This window comes from Papilio polytes, unplaced genomic scaffold (assembly GCF_000836215.1).
Source record: "Papilio polytes unplaced genomic scaffold, Ppol_1.0 DF821067.1, whole genome shotgun sequence".
Lineage (NCBI taxonomy): Eukaryota > Metazoa > Arthropoda > Insecta > Lepidoptera > Papilionidae > Papilio > Papilio polytes.
Window position 1 is genome coordinate 2,709,955 of NW_013528137.1, and position 16,630 is coordinate 2,726,584.

At 33.2% G+C, this 16,630-nt stretch overlaps 1 protein-coding gene across 1 annotated transcript; it reads left to right on the forward strand.

Annotated features, from left to right (window-relative positions):
- Positions 1-332: 332 nt before the first annotated feature.
- LOC106109743 lies at positions 333-13,019 on the forward strand. Its single transcript, XM_013291345.1, has 6 exons — positions 333-570; positions 9,280-9,449; positions 9,717-9,894; positions 10,476-10,615; positions 11,926-12,157; positions 12,657-13,019. The coding sequence occupies exons 1-6, from the start codon at positions 531-533 to the stop codon at positions 12,755-12,757; spliced, it is 861 nt and encodes a 286-aa protein (XP_013146799.1). The 5' UTR covers positions 333-530; the 3' UTR covers positions 12,758-13,019.
- The last annotated feature ends 3,611 nt before the right edge of the window (positions 13,020-16,630 follow it).

Below are 16,630 nucleotides of genomic sequence, written 5' to 3' on the forward strand. Positions count from 1 at the left end.
CTTGATAACCTCAAAATTTAATTAACTAACAACATTCGGCAGAGATACATTGATATCTGATGAAAGTTTCTGGATATATAGTCCGACGAATACAGTTGACCCGGGAAAGTAATTTTAAATTATCAAAAATTTACACTCATTTATATAAGAAAAAATGTACCGCCAAATCGTTCTCTGATTTTATTTATTTTCTATTAAAAATAATCGAAATATCAGTACCGTTTAGTGGGCCAGATATGTTATTCGCACTATAATCTGTGCGTTGAGCAAAGTCGCGCGCACCTCTAGTTATCTTATCACTTTGACATTCCCGCTCAGTTCGCATCCGGCGGTGGTCGAAAGCGCACGTATGTGTCTACGCACTTGTTCCGATCGCGTATTCATAAAACACGTTTGTATTTAAACATGTGTTATTATAACGAAGGAGATTATAGATAAAATAGTTAACAATGTGAAATGCTCGTTTAATATGTGATTTTGATGGTTATTTACTATTGCTATGGCTTTCGTGTGAGTGTGAAGTTGATGTAATGAAAATGGTCGTGCTGCTGTTACTGGCCATGTTTGTTGGTGAGTTTGAGTGAAAGTACTTTGATTATAAAATAACCTGCACTCGTGCGAGTGTTGACTCTAGCAGGGGAATGGTTTTAAAAACTTTAAAAGACTTTGAGAGTTAAGAAAGCTTAGCACTAGAGACTTCAAATTATATCTTCAACAAAATAACAATCTATTATCGAAATTACTACTCATACTTTTCTAAAAATAATAATAATACAAAGCCAGATAACTTAAAACACAGTCAACGTCAAAGAGATTTAAACCCCTTTAATTAAAGACCGTTATTACTACAGGAAATCGCTATTAATTAGTCCGAACATTTATCGCTAATACTAAGTATTTTAACTATGAATTAAGCTGAGAATAAACTGCGAATAATTTAAGAAACTTAAGGAATATTACGTTGTGCTATTACGCCGGCTTAGAGAGAAAACTATGACCCTTAGGCGACATGAGATGTTTATCCAAAGATTTGAAGCCGAAATAAGAGATACCGGTTCGTATAATACCCCCTAATCCTCAACAAGCTCGGCTCTCATTCCGTCTCTGGAATTTATTTATTCAGGAATAAGGATCTCTGCTTAGCACTATTTACCGAATGGTATATTTTTCACTCTGTTTATTTTTAATTTTTATATGTTTATATTATATCAGAAAAAAAAACAAGAAACAATGTCTGGGTGACCTGTTTTTTCTCAATAGCGATTTATGTTTAGGACACGGAGGCTGTAATAAAAGATGATTAGGCTTCTTTGAAAACAAAGTAATTACAGTGGACTGAAGTTACGGGGACTTTTAATTTTTGTAACTTCAAAGAAGTTCTCCCAATGTGAATAATATTTTTGGCATATTTATGGAATACAGATAAAAGCGTTTATTATTTTTTTTATTATATATTTTTAACTGGTACCTTACATCTATAAGGAATATTAGTTATTGAATTTTATATTTCACATCCATAGTTGTTAAAGCATCAAGGGATCCCTTAGTGTGGATTTAATTCGAGAAAGCATTAACACATATATAATTTTAATTTAACAGTTGATAGAGTAGGCAAAATTTAACTACAGTTTAACAATTCTAATTTCGTGTATACACCTTTAATTTCAACTTTGTACTTCCACTATATATAATAGATAAAACTAAAGGTGTGTAACGGGCTTTAAATAATGCTAAAAGACATCTTAGTTTGGATGTATTCCAAATAAAATTCCCATCAACGATAATACACAAGCAACACACCCATAAATCATTAATGTTTATGACGTCCGTAGACCTAATTACTATGAAACCATTGTAGTTTTTTCATTATTAACAGCCGTATGAATGAAGCAATAACAACGGTCTTACACTACATTTAGCTTTATTATTCACCTGGAGAGTTAATTTTACAGTGGGCTTACACTGATATAACAACTGTATTACAGAAATAGAGATTTCGATCATTTTCTTTGTAAATAGACACATAAGAGACATAAAAGTTTTCGGTAGATGAATATAATTGGTAAGATAATGGTTTTTTGTTGATTAATTCGATTGGATTTTATATGGTTAAACAATATTTATTATGAAACCCTATTTAAATGTTTTTTAATGGTCGTAAATTATCTGTTTGAACTTACTTTTTATTTACTACTAGCTGTTCCCGTGCGGCTTCATCAGCAAGAAATTATGAAAATTTTATTTTATTCTTTACATTTGTCGAATTATCAATAGCAAATGTCAAAATGATATAACATGACAAACCTTAGCAATCTTACTTTCCTGATGTTGGCAGTAACTTATCGTCTTTTTCCCACATTAGGGTTTTATCCAAAATGTTTATCACCTAAGTTTAATGGCCTTAAGTGGCTAAAGCGCGACGTAAGTGTAGGGCTTTTTATTAAAAAAATAATTATTTCAAAATATGCTGTAATTGCTGACATCTTGGCAACAAAGAAGTGTGTGTTTACGCTTTATTATGATAGTATAGATTGTCAGTTTGACACGTAAAAAAATTACACTACTATTGCAAACTGTTATTAACTATTATAATTATTATTAAAGTTGACTATTATTATTAAACACTTAAGTGTAAAAGGGAAATGCTAACATGAAGTACTGAAATACTACTTTTCAGCGTAGCAAAAGGTAGAAATACCTAAAGAAATATCAAGGTCGTAAAATAAAGTAAACAAAATGAAAGCGTTGCCCAGTTCTTTACAAATTACGAAAAATATTTTTCGACACTTCAATAGATGAGGTTATTTTTATTTAGTTTCGCTCACTACAAGCGAAGTGTTTTTCGCCCGTGGTTGTAATGATATCAATGTGCATTTCGTCCCTTATTTCTCATCTTCGTGTTATAAGTATTTAAAACAATGGTACATGTTACCAATCGTTTGTAAATTCTTAAGATATATAGTTTACTTTCAGAACTATCAAAATAAATTCGCCTTATTTTAAACTATTGAAGTTTACGTTAACAGTTTTATTATGTTGACCAAAACCACAGTAGAAAATGTTCCGGGAAAGAAAGAGAATCGAATTACATCTCAGATTAATATTCAAACAATATTCAAAATCATTCGGTGATATTAAACGTCATTACATTGTTCATAAAACGTTAAGTTCTTACTTTCCGAGCTACCTGCAGCATTTGCTCTCATATTTTTCCTCCGCTAATTGGATTCCGACATGAGTTTCATGTAATAACTCAATTAAAATATTATATTTATTCATGCGTTGAATTAACTCTGTTCTAGTTCCTGAGCATTACAATATTTTATGTTTTTTTATTTACTAAATAGTTGTATTTCTTGCAATCACAGTACTATGACATGGTTCTCACTAGTCACATGGCGTGATTCGAACTCCTAACAGGATGTCTGTACCCTTAATGTGGCTTTTATCTCTTTATTTTTAATAATTAAAGGCGAAAAATATTAACGACCGTTTACTTGTGATAGCTGAAATTCAATTAACCGTGACGTCACGTATATATTTCCAAAATAAAAATATTGTAGCGACGCGCAACCACAGCTGCTGCATAGAAACTGTATGAATAAAACATTTTATATGCACGAAAATCAATAAACTGTTGGAACTTACTGCAGTTTACTGCACAGACTTCACGTATGAGAGTACGAAAGTTAAATTGGAGATTTCCTTGTAAGCCATTAGTGATGGATAACACAGATTCAGGTGCTTCGATATCTATCATATATATAAATAAATATGAGAGAAAAAAAATATTCCTTTACGAAAAATCCTAGTCTTGTTAAAAAACATGCCTTTATACAACAATAGCTTTTGCCTGCGACTTCGTCCGCGTGAAATTAAAAAAAACTAAGTAGCCTATGTGTTCTTCCAAACCATACTCTACATCTATGCCAAATTTCTTCTAGATCCATTCAGCCGTTTAGCCTGCAAACTCTAACAAACATCCATCCATCCACCCATCCATCCATCTAAACTTTCGCATTTATAACATTAGTAAGATTATTCTTATATTTGATAGTAATTGTGTTCATTTTTTATTGTATCCAGAATTTACTCAGCAAGTTTGTAATCTCTATCAAAATGTTCCCGAAACTTGATCGTAACTCGGTTCTCTTAAACTTGTAAATAGTTAAAGAATCGGAGCTGGTTAATAAATATTCAAAGAGCTGCCGACTTGCGGCCCGCGCCCCGCACCCCTCACCAGCACCCCGCACCCCGCACCCTACACGCACTCTGAACCCCGCTCGAAGTAGCGAGGTCTGCCCGGGACGATTTCACTCATGTATTCTTACACCAAACATTATGACTTGTTGAATATTTGTATTTACGTATAATTTAATAGTGTGGTAGTTACGGTATTATTATTAAATAATAAACCATTAAAATGCGTCGTACCTAGACGACATTGAGGCCCTAGGTACGAGGTCGTTTCTATGTAATAGTTTCATGGTTAAGGCGCCTTAGAACTTTTTTATGTAACAATCAAAATAATCGATCATAGTTGAAGAAATAAATTCCCTTCCCATTGGACCTAATATCGTAAAGTTAACTGCCATAGCGCCGAATTATCTCACTAATATTATAAATGTCAGAGTTTAGGTGGATGGATGTTTGTCAGGAGTTTGTAGCCTAAACGGCTGAACGGATGATGACTAGATGAAATTCGGCAAAGATATAGAAGATAGTCTGAGAGAACTCATAGACTACTTGCTTCTGTTCCTTTTAAGTCCAAACAGAAACGCGGGAGAAATCTAGTTAAATATAGACTTATACACAAGAAAGTGTTGAATTATATTCACAGAAATGGTTACGAAATAAAAATCCTCAACTGTACAATTCTCATTGTGGTATGTTGGCGTGTGACTGGCAGTCAGTATCGAATACAACGTAATGTGATTCTAATCATTGGACACGCACACTTTGTTATTTTATGTTACGAATACCGGTTAATGGAATAAAAAATACCACACAATCCTTATCGATGTAATCCACATTTTCGTAAAGTTATTACAATGTAAGACCGATTTGAAATAAAGTCAATATTGTAACCTAATTATACAAATAAATCATTGCTTATCGATGTTTTTCCAAATTATTAAGAGTTATAAAACAGTATTTATGTCGGTATTTTTCTCTTTAGTTGGAAAGTATTTTAAAGGGTATTATTACAGGGAACAAAATTTAATAAAACTGAGGATGGTTAATACTATACGATTATTCAATAAAAAGTTCCACGAGTGGCGAAAACGTGTGATTTCTTTGTGATTTCTAATAAAAATAAAAAGTTACTTTTAACTTTTAATGAAAAATTGTACTGATTGAAAAATTATAGACACGATAAGGATATTTTTGTCATCCCTAATTCTTATAATCTTCAATATACTAATCACAGAAGCATCATTTAGTGTCATTATTCATATTATAGAATAACATTTACTTGTATTTATATTTTTTCCTACAAAATCATTAAAAACGTCTCCGAATTTAATCTACATTGTGAGATTTTCTCATTAAGTCTGGACAAAGTTTTGCCCGCATTGCGAGTTCTCTGGGAGTTCCATATTTGCTTCACTTAAAACTTAGGGTTACCTAATCATATTCCGAGAGTAAAGCGCCTTCTATGGGACCGTAAATTAAGAATGTTTCATGAATATACATACGTCGGGGAGTTCGTATCGCCAACCAATTGCGTTTTAGACTATGTAGAACAAAAAAAATCATTCGAGCATCTTTATTTCAAAACTAGCTGTTTACATGCGGCTTCATGAAATTAAAAAACTTTAATTTGTTATATAAATTATAACACGGCTAAACTCACGCAAACTCATACACTCGCGACAGCGAATAAAGGTAACCGCTAACCCTGAAGAAGGACCCCTGACGGGTCTGAAACAGGTCGGTGCCAACAGCGAAGGTTGTCACGTGAGTTTAGCTGTAGTGAGTATTATGTTTCAGGAGAGTTTTATTAAGCAAATCTTTATTTTATTGTTTACAATTGTCAAATTCTCAATTGCAAACGTCTACATTACCGTTACCATAATAAACTTGCTTCCTTAATGTTGGCAGCGTGTAGTTTATGGTCCCTTTTCCACATGAAGGTTTTTTCCAATTTATTGACCCTTTACGTTTAATAGCGTGAAATTATATAAAGCTTGTCGTAAGTGTAGGGCTTTTTATTAAAGAACATATTGTTTTAAAATATATTGTGATTGCTGACATCCTACGCCACGAAGTACTGTGTATTTACGCTTTATTTTATTAGTATAGATAATTTGATAGTAAAAAGATATAATAAAATAGGTATATAATGTACTGACGTATTAGTTATTGTTACACATGTGAATATCGTTTGGTCTATTGATCCTGACAACTTTGACGATCACAGTTTACGTCAACTTAGTAAACTTGAGAAGTGAACTTATAGTCACAAAGCTGTTTGAGTCTTATGATATTAATGCTCAGACAGAAATGATATCAATAACTTTGTATTAAAAAGTATACGAAAATTTTATGGGACATAAATAACCACTGAAATCGATGTTTGATCTTTGAAAATACGGATACGGTTAGATCGCTTTCTAAATAAAATTACATTTTTCTATTGCTGTTCCGATTAGATAAGTTAAACAACGCAATGTTTTGAATAATAGGTAATAATTATTTGGATTGTAAATCACTAAAATGGAATGTAGTACAAAATATGAGATAATCATAATTTTTTTCCCTACATCGACTGATACGAGAATCTTACAAGAAAACACGAACGGCTAAAATTTTCTTCATAATAGTAAGTGGCATATATTACCTACTTTCATTTTCGTCTAAAACTTCGACATAGTAACTTAGAGAAATAAGTGCTATGTACACTTCATTTAAAACTTATGACTTGTCTAATTATTTTGGGACCGCAGAGCACCGGCGGCAAACATTGACTGAGCTATTTTAACTTGGCAGAACTATGTTGTAAAGTTAGTCCAAAGTTTTATTTTATGAACAAACAAAGTTGGAATAATTGCCGCTTTTAGGGTCTACATAAAGATATATGTACATACATGACCCCAATATTATCTATCTTGTATCAAACTTTTGCTAAATTTTTCCTTGTGTTCAAAATTTTGCATGAAAATATTTATCGGGACAACACTGCTATATTAACAACTGCTTATTATCTTTCTACATGATATCTTTTTTTATTAATTGCTCAATCATTTTTTTAACAGCTAGATTTAAATCCCTAGACATTTCGTCGAGAAAATTAGGTTTAATTTAGACTTGTCCAAACATAGATTTTATTTTTATAATCATTAAGAATAGTAAACCGTATTTTATAATTAAACAAAAACATTTGCATTCGTTTTATGAGAGCTTTTAATCATAATTCTATCTCGTTATTAACATTCTCTTGTACTTTTTATAACGGGAATGAAATGTTACTTTAATTAGTCTGCTCTTTTAATCAAATTGGATAAATCATTTGAAACTTTGTATGAAAATAGACACAAGGTTATTTTTAATCATATCTATGAGGCTTTTTAACTCAAGTAGTTGCTTTTAAGCTACAGATTAATATTAAATATGTTATACTTATTGATTACTTTAAATTAGACAAAGTAATAATAGGTTAGAGGTTGTAACAACCGAGAGATGTGGGAAAAAATAAGTGCATCAGGTATCAACAACTATGTACAACTAAATAATTATTGTGTACAGTGAAATTTGTGATTAGTTAATGGAATGTGTTAGTTGTTGCATGAAATACACACAGAACAACATTTGCCTAGTTCGTATGACCTAACCTATTCGCTCCAGCGGTCAGCGTGGCATTTATAGTTTAAAGGTCATTTATTAGAGATATATAACGCAAGTAAATGTTGCTCATTGAAATTATCTTTTACTTATATTATAAATGTGAAAGTTGAGATTTATTTTCTTTTATTTTTTGTTGAACAGGATAACTAGATATGTTAATTTTCGCAAATGAACGATGCAAATAATCCGCCTAAATGACGAAGCGAGGGCTGCCCATAGACATCTGCAATTGCAGATGCGTTGCCTACCCTTATCCGACGGAGGAGACGCACATAAAGAGGATATTTCCCCCTCCTATGCATCTCCTCCACCGTCAAATCCACGTTCCCTTCCCATCCCCTCCTTATAAAGGTGGTAAACGGAAAGGGACTTAAATTAGGCCTCCGGCACCACACTCATCAGATGAAACACGGAATTGTTTCCATTTATATATAATTACACACGGACGAAATCGCGGTCTAAATCTAGTATATCAAAGTTTTATTGATTTAATTTTTAATGGTGCCCAGAAAGCTTCAATAATTTATCTTACATTCAGATAACTTGATAATTAAAATGTTAAAGCGATGATAATTTATTTGAGGAATTTACATAAAGTTAAACTTAAATTCTATCAAGACGCTATACAATTGGGTCTTTGGCTCGAAGGCTTTTACGGAATTAGCTCAGAGCAAAGGTAAATAAAGTCACGGATTGGAGTTCAATTCAAATAATGAAATATCTCTTGGAAGGGATTCAGCGATATCCTTTACTCCTGCCGTCTTTTGTGTCAGTACGCAAATACGGATTTTCAATAAAGTGTTACTAAATCTGTATTTCTGACTGATTTTTTGATAAATTAAGTCTTATGATAAGGCCTAATTTAAGTCCCTTTCCTTATAAGGAGAGGATGGGAAAGGGATATGATGGGAGATACATTGATGATAGTAAAACAATTTTATCTGTGTCGTTATTTATTATGGAAAAATATGAAAGTAATTAACCGATTCCCACATCATTAGTACTCCGATAGCGAAAATATACACAGGCCTTTTTTTATAGTTTTCGTGCGATATTGAAATTCATTCAGCCGAGGGCAGCACGAAAGCTCATTAATTTGTCATAAAATTATTTCCTTGCGTGGAATGATTAATTACATTTATATTGAGACGGAAATGAGAATGAAATCACATTCAATAATTTAATATTATTTTATTATGTGTGTGAAATGTTTTAATTTACTTTACTTTGAATTTCCACAAACGATACACTTGTACACATTTTTTTAGGGTTTAACTCATTTTATCACAAACAAATATGACTAAACCTTGTTAGGACGACTTTTATAGATATTAAACATATCTTTTTGGAAAAAAACATCTTTCTCGTACATTAGTTGACATTGAGCGATGACCTTTGTCTTCGATAACATCCTCTTAAATTCACTAACAGCACGCAGCGTGTCTCATACGATCACGCTACTGGAGGTGCCGCTGTGGGCAGACCCGCGGCGCGAGGCCGAACTGCGCTGCCACTACGCGCGCCAGCCGAGAGACCCGCCACTGCACTCCGTCAAATGGTACCGCGATAACAACGAGATATTCAGATACACGCCACAAGAGGTAAGTTGTAACCAAGTACATTAAAGGTGCGTCTTGGTATGCAGATATCAGCAGTATACTACGGCTGTTGCATGTTACTGCTGTTTACCATATTATAGGTCCCGCGAATTCGCTTATTTGTCATAGGAGTTTTGACTGTTAAGTACTTAGTCTAAAACAAATAGTTTATCTGCTTCAAAGTGTTTCAATTCTGGTTGTTGTGAAATTATTATTATAAATGTTCTATATCGTACCAAGTGGTTATAACTCATGCATGTATCATGTCAGCTGGAGAGCCGAGCATTCAACAACAGCGAGGTGACGATCAGCAACAGTTCGTGTTCGCTGAGCGCATGCGTGGTGTCGGTGCGGCCGGAGCGCGGCGGCGCACGCTACACCTGTGAAGTCTCAAGCGAGGGGCCGCGCTTCGCCGTCGACAAGCGCTCCGCCAATATGACACTAGCCGGTACCAATATAAACTTTAAATTATTAACTACGCATCTGCAGTTCCTTTAATATTGCGGAGGCCTATGGGTTTTAATGAACATCTCAGTGTTGCTGCTGTTCCTTTGCCACCTTCTCTTATGGACAGAACTAACAGGTCCACTAAAGTCTGAAGAATTAGGATCGTATTATATCCCACATTACGAAGTCTAATTTAGGGAAATACACAACTTAACAATCATTCGGCAGATTAAGCCGACTTAAGACTTAACTAAAGGTCTTTAGCCTGCTATATTACTCTCCTTCTCCCATAGTAATCTATACAAATATTATAAAGAGGAAAGATTTGTATTTTTGTATGTATTGAAATAACTCAAAAACGACTGGGCCGATTTCAAAAATTCTTTCATCATTAGAAAGGTCTTTTCACTGTGAGTAACAAAGGCTATGTTTTTTATTATTATTTTAATTTCACGCGGCCGAAGTCGCGAGCAACAGCTAGTTGTCAATAAAAAAGAAATGGAAGTTTTAAATACTGAATGAATGACTAAACTTGTCAATGGCGAATCTCAAGTTTCGAAGTACGTGTTTTGTTATTATCAGTGTTGCCGGAGTACGACCCGCTGATCACGGGGCTGCCGACGCTGGTGCAGGCGGGGGAGACGGCACTTGTCAACTGCACCTCAGACTACTCCCTACCAGCTGCAGAGATCGACTGGTTCGTAGACTCAGAGCCGCAGGAGGTGCGTATGATTTAAATTTTTAACTAGGTTTGTCTTACATATTTCATTGTCTGTTTTACTCTAAATTAATAAAAATAATAGAGCTCCTATCTTCTAAAATACTCGTTCAATAATGTATTCAAAAGCCAAGTCTATAAGGTTGACTAAAATTACCGCCAACTTACTGATTATAAACCTATCAATATCTAGAACTAGGCTAGAACTATCGATCGCAGAACATGAAAACAGCATTTGCTAAAGTAGGTTAAAACCTATATTTCAGTTTTGTTCTATTGATTAGTAATACCAAAGTTCAAATTGAAATAGATCAGTTAATCTACTAATTGGACAAATATGAACTAAACAATGCGAAGCAACAAATCGACGACCTAATTAACAAATACTAACCAATACAGATCAATAAATAAACAAAAGTAAATCAGAATAAACAATAGAATTTATTCGTATTATTATAGGTATTTAGTTTTGTCTGTAACTGAAGTTTTAAATAACATCAATATCTCGTAACTTATCTTTGCAAAAATTTCAGCTCATAATAATAAAAGTAAAATCACTTCTATAAATGTCATCTAATTTCAAAGAACAATTTCTTTTTTTACTTAATGTTTTCCGAAAAGATCAACTTTATACAAAACTAATTAAACCTTGTTTCGAAGTGTTATCTAATCTAAACTAGTACTTTTGTTGACAGACTCGTCTGAAATTAAATACGAAAAGCAATCCCAAGTACCTTATCCTTTATGTTGCGAAAGGAAAGGATGAAATTTCAGGGCTGTCAAAATTGTTGTTACTCTCACATTTTACGCTTCGTCTGGAAATGTACACAAATGCGGAAAGAAAATTTAAGTTCTTTTACACTTCGCAGTATATTTTTCTGTCTTTTTATACAATTTGTTTTAACGTTTGAAAACTGATAATCTACAATTCAATAACTAATAAAGCTTCTTAATACAATCTATAATTGATTTTTACACTAGATAGTAAGTGCGCACACCTTTGACTAAACTATCGCACAACTGTTTAGTCTCGCTTTGATTCCTATTACCTTATACGGAAACACGCACGCACACTGCTCGACTTTTAGTGATGCAACTAAATGGTTGAATTATTTGCGAAAAAATCGACATCGATAATCGCACAATAGTTGTGCGCCCGCTCTAAAAAATAAGAGCTTATACTTGATTCTTCAATATTGTCTTACAGTCTTTATTACCATTATCATTATCATCATCAGCCTTTATCTGCCCACTGCTGGACTTAGGCCTTCCCCAATCCACAAAATGCGGTCTTACAATTTAGTATTTATTTAGGACCCGTTGATAACGGGTGTAACGCACGTGTCTGGCGCGGACGGGGACGGACTGCGTGCGTCGTGGCGCACGCTCCACGTGTTCCCCGAGGACTACGCCACGCCACGCGGCTACCTGTCGCTGCGGTGCCGCGCCACGCTGCACACGCGGCCGCCGCACGTGCGCAGCATGGCCGTGCGGCTGTACGTGGCTGCACGGCCACACATATCATCTTATATGTTTAGTAAAAATAGTAAGTAGCAATGTTAACTAAGTATACAGTACTCGATAGATAGTGATATTGTTCTGTTACCGAAATGTGTAATATCGACAACTTTTTTAAACAATAATTTTGAAGTTTTGCCAATCAAATCATTGAAGAAAAAGCTCCGCAACGAAACTTATAAAAAGTTGGTTGTAAAAATTAATTAAATTTCTTCGTTTTAAATAATTCGTGTCTTCTTATGTCTGTTTGTAAATAACAAACTTACTGTAGTAACAATATTAATGAATAATAACGTATTTTGTGCATATAAAGGTAGGATTCCGACGGAAACTAACGTCTGTCGATTGCAGTGTAAGCTGGAAGCTTACTAATACATAGTACAAATGTTTGGACGGATGTTTGTTACCTAAACTGCATAACAAATTTCGATTAAATTTGTCATATATGTAAAGGAAAGTCTGGAAGGATACATAGATACGGGCGAAAGCTAGTACTTCATAATTACATTAAGCAATTACTTTGGCAGATGCAGTGGCGGAGGGCACTTCAGTGAGGTATCAGAGGGAGATGTTTCTGTGGACCGTACTCCTGCTGCTTCGGAGACAAGTGCCTTTGTTACTGAAATGAAATTATTGACTGTTTAGGAATTAAAACGAATGTAAAGTATTCTCACGAAAGCTACAAAGGACAGGGAAAGTGATATTGTAGATGTTTAATATAGTAATTAAATGAAAACATTAACTGCAACACTCAGAGTCCTTAATACGTCTCTTAAATGGCTCAGTGAAGATTTTATAAAAGAAATCTGTACTTAGATACTTACGTGAATGACTTTGAGTGTTGCAATCGAGCAGTAAGACAGATAAAAAAAGTATTTTTTTATTTTTGTTATCCAATTTCGTAAACGATTATCAAAGTTTTATTATTTGTTTGTAAATAAATTTTACCGCTCGATTTATCAGTGTCTAAATGTAATTGTAAATATTTAAATTAATATAATAAATGTAAATAGAATACAAATTAAAATAATTTTCTCCTGCTTGCTTTAATTTAGCGCAGATCTGTTTTATGTCTACTTTATCTGATGTACAGCGGCCGCCCCTAAATATACAAATAGAGAAATAAATTATTCAGGACGTTTTATTTTACTACACTTTATTATATCGAAACGGTTTAAATTAAACATTTGGGGTATTTTTTACTTTATTTTATAAATTGTAAGCACTTTTGTAGAACTGAAATATTTTGACGAATTTTATAATATCTCAGTTACTTTGTTTTAATTCAAGTTTTGGTATAAAAACATTAAGAGCGTGCGCACACCTGAAACTAAACTATCGCACAACTGTTTAGTCGCGCTTTGACTCTTAAAAGCTTTTGTGGAGGAGCGTACACTACTCGATTTTTAGTTGTGCAACTAAACAGTTGAATTTGCTTCGAAACAATCGACAATCGCACTACAGTTTATCGAGAGTTTACCAAAGGTGTGCTCCCGCTAGGCATTCTGAATGTTTTATTTAAAGACTTTTTTTATGTCCACAGCCGAGTAGTAAATGTTATCTAGAAATCTACGTTAATTTTGTCATTTAATATGTGCTTATTGTCATGAATTTCAGCCGATGTGCCAACGTGTAAATACATTATTTTATTAAACGCAATTCATTACTAATTTTGTATTTCAATGTAACTCGCTTGAGGACAAATAAACAAAAGACAAATGATGGTTTTAACAACTTTTTTAGTAAATTCTTAAGTTCATTTGTTTTTTAACTTCAATTCATTTTGATTTCATTGGTTTAAGTATAGATAAAATAACTACTATTCAACAGAAGTTAAAACTTCAAGCATCTTGTATTATAAAGATTATAAATTTTATATGTGTAATTAATAAATCTATTGTACAGAAATAAATACACAGAATCTTTATGTCAGTAAATTTTGCAGTTTTCGTTTACACCCTTTTTATATTTAATCGAGAACACAGAAAAACTCAGTCTCGAATTATCAGGGATAGATTCCAGTGTCTGAAAAATAATTAAAAAAAATCTAACGTTACTTATGAAAACATTGCACCCAGAAAGAGTATTCCAACCAATTATTAAATCTAATATCTGTAGGTTAGAAGCTATGCATTTCATAAAAAAACTAGCTTCGTATATAAATTAGCGTATTAGTAAAAAAATGAAAGTAGCCTATGTGTCCTTCCAGACTATCCTCTACATCTATGCCAAATTTTATCCAGATCCGTTCAGTCTTTTAGGCTACAAACTCTAACAAACATCCATCCATCCAAACTTTCACATTTATAATATTAGTAAGATTAAAAGATTTTAGTATTAGATTTTTTTTTAAATATCATAAAGAAGCTTATCGTATAATTTCCCAAGCAATAACAGTCATTAAACTTTATGCGCTCTGCGTCGCTGTAAGTTGAAAATTTACAGGATATATTTTATTAATGGTGTCGTAAAAGGGTCCTGTCAGACCCGAGCTTTGAGTATTTTCCTAACTTAAAAGTTAAAGGTGTTCCCGAGAGAGGTAGCATTACTATACCATACTTTGACATATAAGTTTAACAAGCTAAACTTCGTTCAACTGAATATTTAGGAGCATTTAAAATTTGTCAGAAATAGCCCAGGGCTCTTGGAGTAAGGAGCACTAAAGATCTGCGATTTACTTTCATGTCTCACTGTTCCCCAAGTCATGGTAAAAAAAAAGGAGACAGAGTAATCTTGCTCAGTACGCTAATATAGCGCTTCTGTCAGGACAGGGTAATCTATATACTAATATTTAAAAGAGGAAAGATTTGTATTTTTGTAAAACAACTCAAAAACTGTTGGGACAATTTAAAAAAATCTAAGGCAATATTTCTTTATTTCTTTATTCTTCAATTCCATGTGGACAAAGTCACAAGCAACGGCTAGTCTAAAATATGCTCTGTATAATCCACAGCTGTTCAACATAAGCTTTGTTTATCCTCGTACATGTCGAGTTAAAGTGGAACTCTGTAGCAACTTCCATGCACTTCCCTACAAATTTATGACTTATCCAATTACCGTCGGACAGCCGCACCGGTGAGACTGCAAACGTTCACTAACTTAAACTTCAACTTAGAACTATGCACTCAACTTAGTATAAACTTGTATTTTATAGACGAATTTGATTAGACTTCTATACGAAGTTTTGAGAATGAATGGTACTTGAAGTTTTCGTAGTTTATAACAAACTGATCTCCTTACTTAGTTAACACTTTCAATGCTACTGCTATTTTTATGCGGAATTTAACTGTCTGTGGCACTAAAAGGGTTAAATGTATACTGACAAGAATTGCATACTATTGCCAATAACAAATGAATAACAGTCAAATTCGATAAACGAGAGTCCAAGGGGCCGCGATATTTTTATCTAATCTGATTTTCTCGCGTTTTGTGGTCATCTGTATTATATTTTATTCAAAAATGTTTTATCGATTTCAATAATATTTCTATCCGATTAATTCAATAAATACCTTTCATTGTTACAAACGTAATTCATATTTATCGAACAAAGCGTCCGGTATTTATTACGAATAAATTTGTCGATTGTGTTCGTTCATATTTTAATGCCGTCGCGTTAAACATACAGCCTCCCTTCCCCATGTCCCCTACTCTGTCTCCCGTCGGATATATCTCGTTAAGCATTGCCGCTTCTCGCGTTTTTCGCGTGCTTCAATTTATTTAATGAAATATTGATATATCCGCTCGAAATCTTCATACGAACAATTAATATTAACAACTGTGTTATCTTTACAATTGTAATATTCAATGAGTCGGTTTCAATATATCCTTTTTATGTGATGATGAATATAATATAATTATTTCTTACTAGTGTACACCCGCGACTCTGTTCGCGTAGAATTAAAAATAAAGGAAGAAACCTATGTGTACCGTCTGACCGTAGAGACGTTTTCATCTATGTGAAATTTAATCGAGATCCGTTCAGAAGTTTAGGCTATAAACTCTAACATCCAACAAAACTTTCGCCTTATAATAGAAAGAAAAGAAAGAAAGAAAGAAATCAGTTTATTCAATAAATGAAAAGGAATTCATTCGGCATGTGCTCGGTGTACACCGAAGCGCCGGTTTTCAATGATTCCTAAAAATAGAACACGTAGTTTTACAAAATAGTAGAAGAAAAATAAAACACATGTACTTAATGTTACACTCGGTCACAACTAGAAAACTTAATCTAAATCTAAATCTATGGAGAAACAAAAAAAAAAAACAAAACAAAACACTAATAAAAACACTCAGATCTTACTGTAATGTAATGTACCTAAATTACTTTAAAATTAACATTACTTATATTGGATTCCTGAAGTTTACATTCACTTTATCATAACCCAGTGATTTATTAGTAAGCTAAGTTTTTAACAAGTAAAACTCATGTTATGTAGTTCAGAAACACATTTCAAGAAGTAATCGAACCATAATCACTAACGAATGATTAAAAGTATCTAGG